At 42.6% G+C, this 10,496-nt stretch overlaps 1 protein-coding gene and 1 long non-coding RNA gene across 2 annotated transcripts; one reads left to right on the top strand and one right to left on the bottom strand.

Moving 5' to 3' along the window:
• Nucleotides 1-203: 203 nt before the first annotated feature.
• On the bottom strand, nt 204-10,333 carry LOC117606814 (uncharacterized). Its single transcript, XM_034329755.2, has 3 exons — nt 9,525-10,333; nt 7,517-7,710; nt 204-2,430 (listed from the first exon to the last, which is right to left on the bottom strand). The coding sequence occupies exons 1-3, from the start codon at nt 9,877-9,879 to the stop codon at nt 2,038-2,040; spliced, it is 942 nt and encodes a 313-aa protein (XP_034185646.1). The 5' UTR covers nt 9,880-10,333; the 3' UTR covers nt 204-2,037.
• Nucleotides 4,664-6,892, top strand: LOC117606817 (uncharacterized). The gene is made up of 3 exons (XR_004582070.2): nt 4,664-5,747; nt 5,807-5,890; nt 5,980-6,892. It is a non-coding gene; the product is annotated as an uncharacterized LOC117606817 (long non-coding RNA).
• Nucleotides 10,334-10,496: the final 163 nt, after the last annotated feature.

Here is a 10,496-nt window from a genome sequence, read left to right as displayed (position 1 = left end):
CGGAAGCTTTCGTAGCGTCGGCGCAAATAATATAACACGTTGCAATCTTCAATTTTCTCCGCGATTAATCTTTAAGTAGCCGCGCGAACGTTGACGATGTCAAACGCGCCACGGCGAGTCTTGTGTAAAATAAATATCATTTCTCGATTTCTAGAACGCCAGCCCCCTGTGTTGATTCGATCCCCGAAGCGACCACTTAAAGATTAAACGATCGTACTTGATGACATTTCTCTTGTCCAGTCGGTTTAAGGATTGACTTCGCGATCGACGAACAGCGATAAGTTTTCCTTCGACAGAATCAGGAACGGTCACCCTATCGTTTCCTTCATCCTTCGATCACTTTCTTACGATCACATTCATATTCGTATCGTCAGGGACTAACGTATCTTTAAGCTGCGTACGCGCCAAACAAACAAGCAAACGCGAAGAGACCGCTATAAATTACAGTACTATCCTTCATTGTGTCGCGCCACCATCCCTACTACTCTGGCTCTGCACGCTTTTTACCTGTCGCAATCCGCCAGTGGATGGACGGTGGGGGGACTGAACGTAAGGCCCCATAGACAGGACCCACTCTGAAGAGAGTAGTGGGAGAAGGCCCTCGCTCCGCAGGCCTGCCAGCCCATGTGTATTCGGGACTCCACTTTCACTCGTCATAGCTATGCTAACTTTTCATTCATTGGTGCGCAGACCTCAAAGAGGGACCTACGCCTAGGTCACAGTGGTGCAGGTGCCTTGTTGGAAGGGGACGGTATATGGGCAAGGTGGTACTTCGCTTCGCCCAACTCCCTTTGATCATTTCGACAATTGACCACAATAGTGTATCCCACCTGTACCGTTGGGAGACAGGCAGTAGGGCCCGCTAACAAAGCACTGTACTAGGCGAGGGATTGGTCGCCTTCTGTACCACCTATGTACTGCATCACTTCAATGTACATACTAATTACCCTGCCGATGTATCCTAGATTATCAAATGAAAGACAATACTATCATTCAGTCAAGTGAGCAAGTATATCGTACAAGTGACTATTAGCAAAGAACGCCTGCCTGTTTTTCTTCGCTCTCATTTTATTTGTATGGCATGTACGCGGCTTTACACGAACGGACCTTAATAAATCCTTATACGCTAATGGATAATTCTGTGGATTTATGTATATTGTGAATGGACAATGATACGCACGTCGGTGGAGCTACATCGTCTTCTTGTTCTTGGCTGGACGAATGGGAGAGAGAGCTTGTTCCCGTTCGACAGTAAGTACTAGTTACGGTGTAAAACACTAATCTCCTATATTTATAGCAACAACTGTACAGGCGCCGGCCACATCGATGTCCTCGATACACTTATCCTCGAACGACGCTGTTCAGAGTCCCATTAGGGTTCCCTCATTGCTCCTCGTCACACCGTAAACTGTTCAAGACGTCTAAAATCAAAACCTTACTTTTGATATTTCCATCGATCCAGATTAAAGGTAGAACTCCTCAATAAGGTCTGCAAAAGTCAATTTCATTTTTAAACGTCTTCATGTGCAACTTGCTGGCTCAACTGCTGGACACTGTTTAATTAATCAACGAGGAATTAGGACGGTACACAGATATCAGCATCTAGTATTCTCGAGCGAGTCCTTCGACAAGGCCGTTCGTTTAGGTTACAAAAGAAACTAATTACGATGGTGGTTTCCATAAAAGCTGTAACACAAAAGAGGACCTGATAGCAGGTTAATGTTAGAAGATTCATTGATTTCTCCATAATTATCACAATAGAATTGTTTTATGGAACGGCCTCGCGACTGACTTAGCGTCCTCTGAACAGCACACGATATTCTATATTTACACGATTCTGGTGGTATGGAACGGTATCCTCGGTAGTGATGGGCATTAAACACTCCCTATTGCTAATTCCCAAGCAATTCGATCACTGCAGAACTTCGAACCACTACGATTCTTCTTCGAAATCAGAATCCCTCGAAACGTTCGGAAACTTCTAAAATCGGCTGACATTCGAAGCGATCGCTAGCCCATTACCAATCGTCAGGACGATTAGTAGAGGTTCGCGGTTTTCAGCGGCAGGGGGTCGAGCAAGTACGGTGGTAGCGCGGAGAAAGGCCTGGGGCTACAGGATCCCCATGTCCCTCCGCCGCTGTTGCTTCCTCGAGTGTTCGGCGAGGTGCCCTCCCCGGAGGTGTCGCTGGAGTGTTTCACGCTGACCAGATTCGGGTTCGTGATCGGTTTCACCTCGTTCGACGAGAGGACACTGTTGGAGCTGCCCGGCGGCGTCGCTGGACTTCTCGGTGAACGGCCCTCCGCCTTCACGTTGCCCGCTACCGGGCTGGAAGCGCCGCTGTCCACACCGATGCCGCTCTGCGAGTTGGATTTCTGCTGAGCGAGCCTCTCCTGCTTGCGGAACTTCGCGCGTCGATTCTGGAACCATACCTAAAAACACGATTTTGTATTAACAATTAGAGATAGTTTATTCTTTGAAAGTGCAGGATACAGTATTCCCTGAGGGAAGTAGTACAATCTTGATCCGAAATAAGCAACTGGCCGGTCTCGAGCGACTTCCTTATTTCATTATCGTTATGTTATAATCAAGCAATTTATTAAACAAAAGCAGATTTGCCATGAAAAAGGCTCGCCAAAAATCTTTCCAGGGCAAACATATGCCGTGAAAGGGTAAGAGGGAGGGAACAGCACGCGCGTCTGGTCACTTCGCTCGTCAGGCGGCGCTCGTAATTGGCTCTAGTTGGCCAAATGAAATATTTAACGAATAAAATAAACGGAAAGCGGCGGTGACCTGCATGTTAAAGTAGCGGATTTATTTGCTTTACCGTTTATCTGACCAGCAAAGCCACCCTCTCTCCTGTTCCCCTGCGTTCTCCCTCCCTTGTTCGTTTCTCCACGCGTGTGCACGTGGATCCCACCCCTAAATTTTCCAGGGGCGGCTACGTTCGGGATCCCTAGCGCAAGGCTGACTGGCAGACGTTCGTTGGAAGGGGAAAGGGGTGGATTCCGAGAGTCAGGGGTGCGGGACACCATGATGAACGTGATTGCCCTTTCCGGACGGCAAACACTGCTATTGGATTTTTATCAGCTGCCGCTGAACGGGAGCGTCGTTCGAGAAATTCGAGCGACCTTCGACGAACGTCGAGCGTGTTTGAAGAATTTGCCTGATACCTTTTTTCTCGCGGACCTGCGGAAGGATTAACCCGGTGCGTTCGACAAAAATCAGCGTACCGGCTTACATATTCATGGTACATCGTTAACGAATATTTTCTCACTGTTTTAAATCTTCTGGTGTTAGGTTAGGTTTGGATTTGAGCAATTATTTATGCTGTTCATCAGCAACTTTGTATTATATTGATTGGTAAGTAGAAGTTTACAAAAATTACGTGCTTAAAGTGGAAAAATTATGTAACACGGACAGAAGGTAGAGCGACAGTGAGAACGGTAATAATTCGTATTTGGCCACGGACCAAACCCCGAAGAGACCGTAGCATGTGTGCCGTTGTTTGCAGAACGGACCACGACGACAACGGCGACGACGACGGCGTGAATTAGGGAGGCTACGCGCTCGCGTTAATGTTAAATAAATACGGTGCAGCTAAATAAAATGCGACCAGCCGCGACGACAGATGTCCGACTCGTTTTGGATAAATATTTAAGCACCGCTTCACGCGCTTCGTTGCCTTCGGCTTCTCGCTTCATGCCAATCGAACGGCAAACACGGCTACTTGCTTCTATGAATTTTCTTCTGATTCATTATCTCGCCGTTCGTCGACTACAAAACCACTTCCATTTGTAAATTGTTTTCGAATAAAATAAAATTAAAGTACAAAATTTGCAATTTATAATTTGACTTATTTGTTCATCTTCACGACGAGCAAAGGAATAGGAACATTTGTGATGCCAGTACAAACATTGATAGCAAGCAAACCCAGAAGCTTATGGACGAATCATTAGGAATTCTATGGGTCTGCTTCGTATTTGCTCGTTCGATTAACCCTACAAGGTTCTGACTCGCTCTGATTTCCTCTTTCTGAATCAGTTAACCAAGGATTTCTTGCAACTGTTATTCTATCCTTAGGCTATTCTAATCTGAACCTAACTTGAAGAAATCAAACACAGAAAATATAAATATACGATCAAACGCTATCTCAGGTTAACCTAAAATGACTTAAAACTTGGATTTTTAAAATAAGTCAATTTTTGAAGAAGACTTAAGCTTTATACATGATTATGTGAACGTTCAGAAGAAATAAATGTATTTAGATTGTTCGATGAATTGGACTCGAGAGTGACAGGAACTCGTCACGGTGGTGGTCAAACACGAAAGTGGATGCAGAGTTAATGAGATCTGTCCAGACGATTTATTCATCAGTCGAATGGTATTGGTCCATCCAATCGATGCTGCTCTTAATCAAGATTTCAATTGCAGACCCATAGCATTTATGGCCCCAACTTATTTGGCTAATTGAAGAAAGAGATTCTCTGTGTTGACGAAACTATCATTTTTTATTACAATAACCAACCATATTATGTATATTAAAAATAAATAATAACAGATTTATGTAATTAATTTTTGCAAACTTTATCCTTTAAATCATTTTATAAGTGCCATATGGAGATACTTTTACGTCATCCCATATGCAACAAGCTAACACAATTACCCTACATATGCAGGAACATTTGAAAAGTTCTAAACGAGATACCAATTCACAGATCAGAGTGTTTCTTTACGCAAACGATCCCCTCTTAATCGCCCTAACACTTGGACCAGAGCCGAAGAAGTTTCAGCTTAACGCGAAATACCGTGTTCCAGGGTGGCTGTGTTTGTAGCCTCCCGTCGTTCTACGTGGATGATACCCAGCAGGACAGTTTTTAATCACCGTAAGTGGATCTACATAGAGCTCGCAATTACCAGGGCACACTCCGGGCATGGGCCCCTTGTGTATCAGCCACCCTCGAACCGGCAGAGCCGTGCCAGCTCGAGTGTTTTCCCCATTTCGCATCCCTCTCTCTGCCATCCCCTTCCTCGACCCGAGAATTCTTCGTCAGGAAGTGTTATTGCCCATTCGTTGCTTTTTGATCTTTCCTAAGTCTTTCCGTTCATGCAGCACTTTGTCTCCGGGAGACGAGAATATTTTTGAGGTTATCTTTTGCTTTCGTTTTTCCTTAGCTATTCTATTTTCATTATGACTTTTAGGGATACGCAAAAATTTCCATCGTCCTCGCATGGATAACCTAACCTAACCTCAATTTTTCTTAAAAGAAAATATTTACTACTTCAAGAAACAAAGACAGATGTCAAAAAGCACAATTAATTTGGCATAGAGCCTTCAACGAAGAAACCATACATATGCACCCACAAATCAACCTCTTGGCCCAGGAGTTAACTGATGTATGCTCGACTTGTCGGCATTATGTATGCTCGCAGGTTGCCCGAAACGTTAATGGAGTTGTAATTCATACGGAATGACATGTGACTCAGAAACAGCGAAACGTGTCGCCACGCGACACAGTGCACCCCACACTCGGATGTCATCGATGGGATGCAGCATCGTGAACAGAAGCGAGTCGAGGGTGAACAGGCCTGGTGGACCAACAATCAAGGGACGCTCGTTGCTCTTACGCGGTCGTAAGGGACTGAATTCAATTGAAAGAAGTGGAACGCGACCTGGCTAGGAGAGATTAATTCAATAGCAGGGTCATTAAGAACGACCTGGGTGTCTGCTGGAATGCAGGTTTACGAGGTATCTGGTTATCTATGATCTTCTAAGGGTAATTTAATGGGAAATAGTGTTTCTTTTAGGTTATGTCATTAATCTATTAGCATGGAGATTTATTAAGATGGAACTTATGAATCGACTGGAGATTAATATTAAAGCCTATCAGTGTGAGTGATATTTCAACCTTACTTCAAAATTTATTTCTTTAATCTTTGAGCTACTGATGTGGACTCAGCGATTATTTACCTCACAAAAGATTATCAAATGGTCCTTTATATACTGGAATTTCTACAAAACCTTGTGAACTCCACCAAAAGCCCCAAACCATGTAACAAAAGGCGACAGAGAGGGTGGCTAGCAATTTCGAGACAGACAGTCTTGGAGAGATGCGGAAAATCAACATGGATTTCTTTTCCCATTGGGACAAAGTTGAGTACCGACACGCAGGTCAATTTGAAGTAGGGTGATCGAGGGACAGAAACAATTCTGACAAAGGGTCTTCCTTCCTAGGGAACAAAAGGGCCAATAAAACAAACTTATGAAAAGAAGAAAAATTTTACAATTAATTTTCTGTAAATGTATGGAGTTTCGATACACCTGGAGGATAGCCACGAATTAGGGAAGATTCGAACTGAGTAAGGGCTACCCTTCGTCATGGCAAACCTCCTTGGAAATGGCGGTCTGCCCGTGCTGCCGCAAACTACTAGAAAATTGATAGTAACTTCCTACTGAATTATCATGTGTTCATATACCTTCCTGCTTATAATCTCATACAATATCTAACTCGATTTGTCTTTTCATTTGAACAGATGATAACAAATTACGAGGCAAATTAATAAATTATTGTATTGTGTATTTATAAACAGAATGAAATGTTACAAAAACACAAAATTAGCTAAATTGCTTATGAATAATATGAATGTTGGAACATTTTAAGATCTTATTATAGAATTTCATTCAACTACTACTAGATTATAGTTCAAGTACGTGCCGTTTCGAAGTCGTAATAAATTTAATCTTAGCAGAGCTGTTCCGAAGTACCACACAATGTGGCACCACTGTCGTTTCGTCGAGCGTTAACCTTAGTCTCTGATTGGCAATCATCATTATTATTACAGGAGATCAGGATCAAGAAATATAGTTTCCTGACAGCTGATATCACATCCATAACGAACATAATCTCAAAACTATGTATGATTTAACTTTGAAATAAAATAATATTGAAATGTATTTCTTCTTTTTTTTTGTAATTCAATTTAAGAAATCTCAGGGCAGCTTTTGATAAACATAACCTTAAATTTTAAAGGGTTTCTCACTTTCTAATGAAAATAGGAAGTTGTTGTTCGTGAAAAATGGTGAAGATAATAAATTTCATCGGTTCGATTCGGGAGGAGAATCTCCAAGAAGTTCAAGTTAATCCGTCAGATGCATTAGACGATATAATCCATCAAGTAGCGACTCGCAGGTAACCGTGAAAACGAAAATGGAGCTCGTAATGCAATTACACGGACCGTGTTCCGCCATCACCCTTGTCCCTTCGTTTTATCCCTCCATTTTGTGTGACACACTGGATGGGAGAATTCCGAAGTAAACGCAGGACAAAGAAAATCTTCTTTATGTTTGTTTCCCAAATTTGATTTTAACAACACATTACCGGCAATTATTAGATAGTTATCGAAGGAATAAAATTTTAATCTTTTGTAATTTTTAGGACTTTGATAACACGAATCGCTCCTTCCAGCTTTCAGTTACTTAAGATTTCAATGGTCTTCTTGAATGAAACATTGACTTACTTGGACTCTAGCCTCCGTCAGGTCGATCTTCATGGCGATTTCTTCTCTGGTGTAAATATCTGGATAATGTGTCTCCTGGAAGGCACGCTCTAGTTCCTTAAGTTGAGCCGAGGTGAAGGTTGTTCGTATCCGACGTTGTTTCCTCTTCTCCGCTAGACCATCGTGACCAGAATACGCCTTATATCCCAGTCCACCTGTAAATTGAATCAAAATGGTTAATGACATTAATGGTTCAATAACATTCCCATTCAAGAAGTTCATTAAGGAAGCAAAATTAAAGTTATGTAGATAATCAGACATTCAATTTTGATATCTACATCACGTTTTCATAAAGTTATTAATTATAACATGGATTCATTACTAATTAGACAACTTTTAATTACTAATAACTATCACTCTAATCATTATGCTTAAAATCTCAATGAAATGGAAGCTTAAAGGAAATCTTCTCATCCTCGTCAGAAGATTCAACCCTTACACTTGGAGTACTAATAATAATAATAATAAGTTCATTTCTTCATAATTACCTGGATTTTAATTAAGTAATATTTATTTTCTATGTAAATTAGGTAAATGGAACATTCTGCTGATCTATACCAGTAGTTACGGGTTCAACCCTTACACCTTCATTATTAATAATTTTATTTCTCTAAATCCTCTGCTCTTTAATTAATATTTCTGTTATATTAGAAATACTGTTACTAACACTAAGAAATGAAAGTGTGAAATGCTTCTAATCATCAAAACCTCAAGGCTCTCCCTAATCCTCTCACTTTCTAAATCACCCAGAAGAGCCAGCAGTTCCTGATAGGCCAAGAAAATCTCTGCCGTTTGAATTACTTTGTTCAGGTCGCAACATTCTCCATGATGCTTATAGATTATAGAATATAGGTGAGAATGGCTGGGATACCATGGAACGTAACCATAGCAATGAGTGACTGAGGAGGTAGAGGGAGAGACAGAGGGAACCCAGGGAGGATGAGACAGGACAAAGAGGAAGGGCAACACAAGGGTGAGAGGAATGAGTAAACGAGGGAGAGCATTCGAAGAAAGAGAGGCAAGAATACGAAAGAGAGGGGTCGGGAGAGGACGAGACACATCCATTGATTTTCAGTGCCATCTTGTCGTCGTTTCCAGAGGAAATACCGTGGTAGCTTCGAGCATGGAGACGGCAACTTTCCCCTGAGAGAAGAAGAACCACCCTCTTTTACTTTTTTTCAAGGGAAAGACGATCTTCTTTGCCCCGCCCGACCACCCTCCGTTCCTCGTCTTCAGCGCTTTCAATTGATTGTTCCTTTATAAATTCTGCCGTTTTAACGATGGACGATGTTTGATTTACTCGCTCCTGGAATTTCGTTGAATTAACGAGGAGATTCTAATTCGATTCTTCTGCTGGAACGACGATTCGTCCATACGTTCTTTCTCTTTACTTTTTGGTGTGCTGTGATGGTGGAGAGGATTGGAATTCTTTTTTTTCTTTCTTTTAATTCCTTCACCGTATCTGTCTACTATACTGAATATTATTTTAATATAATAAATTTGAAGCACCGGGCCCTATTGATTAGTAAAAATTCTTTTTCATGAACATATTTCAAGGCTGAGAGAAATATCAAGTTTTCATAATGAAAACAAAATTAAATCAGGCTATAAACAAATGATCAAAAAAAGCAAAAAATGACAATGGGAAGCTCTGAACTTCTAAATGCACAAAGATACATAACAAATTTTATATTAATCACATGGTCCTTCATGAAATATACCATGCATGATTTATCATGATATTTCATCCCTTGAAAATTTAATAGTTTTATCATTTCTGAATTATAAACTTTAAAAATCAACTAGGACATCTACAAAACAAAATCTATTAAACAAAAAACTGAACCCAATTTCAATGATCTGGAAACTCAATCAAGAACAGCAAACTAAGCTCACTAAAAGAAACATAAAAAGATGACAAACAATCCTAATAGAGCATCTTCCTCAAGTAACAACAAAAATCACTCACTCTGTAGATTGATAGCCGACGGGAAGATGGAGGCTGCGTGCCGGTGTACCTCCTGAGATCTGGCGGCCATTACGGAGCATGGTGTTGCATGGGCCCCATGGTGCGCGTGGGCATGCGAGTGAGTGGTGTGATGGGCCCCTAGCGGCGTACTGCTCCCAGTGCTCGCGGTCCCAGCATTACCAGGATAGCCGGCTGCTCTCGCCGCTGTGTAACGATAAGCAGCTTGACTCATCTGGGAGCAAGAACTTAGATCCCCGTAACCACACTGCATTTCACTGGCAGCTAACGCACAGCTAGAGGCTTCAAAACCAGCTGCAGCGGCCGCAGCCGCTTGGTTCAAGTACGAATAGTCCATGGTTCACTGGGTGCACTGGTAGTAAAGGTCAACTGAACTACAGACCTCTTCGTTATAGAGGTCAGAGACGGATAAACAGGGACACTAAACGCAGGACACCTCGACAGTTCATCGAAATTACTTATTTCTTCTCCATGATGCTTCCTGGCTCGTTGAGGACGGCTGTTCCTGGTCGATGATGAAAGTACAGTCGATGAGGTCTCTTCCATTCACTGGATCATCGCGATCCGTCGGATAGTACTGGAGATTCGATTAGGCAGATCGGAGATAATCGCGGAAGAAAAAAAGCCGAGGGTGTGGAGCGCGCGGGCGCGCGCTCCTCCGGGCCCTAACCGCGGCGTCCCTTCGGGCCCAACTGGTGGATCGCTTCTTCCGTCGGAATGTCGGTTAATCGAGGCTGGTGTACAGGCCACGGTGGCAACGTCACGTAATTCTCCTGGTCGCGCGGACGAGAGCTAAGGGACGCGGGCGGCAACCGCCTCCTCGATAGCGGCTTATGACGCGTAATCGGATCAGCGATATCAAATTATTGCGATTATAGCCGCGGATAGAAAGAAGTTTTTCGGCCCGCTTAAGAGAGCCCGAGACGACCGACTGGTGGGTCTCCTCAAAATCAA

Source organism: Osmia lignaria, chromosome 8 (assembly GCF_051020975.1).
Source record: "Osmia lignaria lignaria isolate PbOS001 chromosome 8, iyOsmLign1, whole genome shotgun sequence".
Lineage (NCBI taxonomy): Eukaryota > Metazoa > Arthropoda > Insecta > Hymenoptera > Megachilidae > Osmia > Osmia lignaria.
This window is presented reverse-complemented; position numbering and strand designations above follow the sequence as displayed.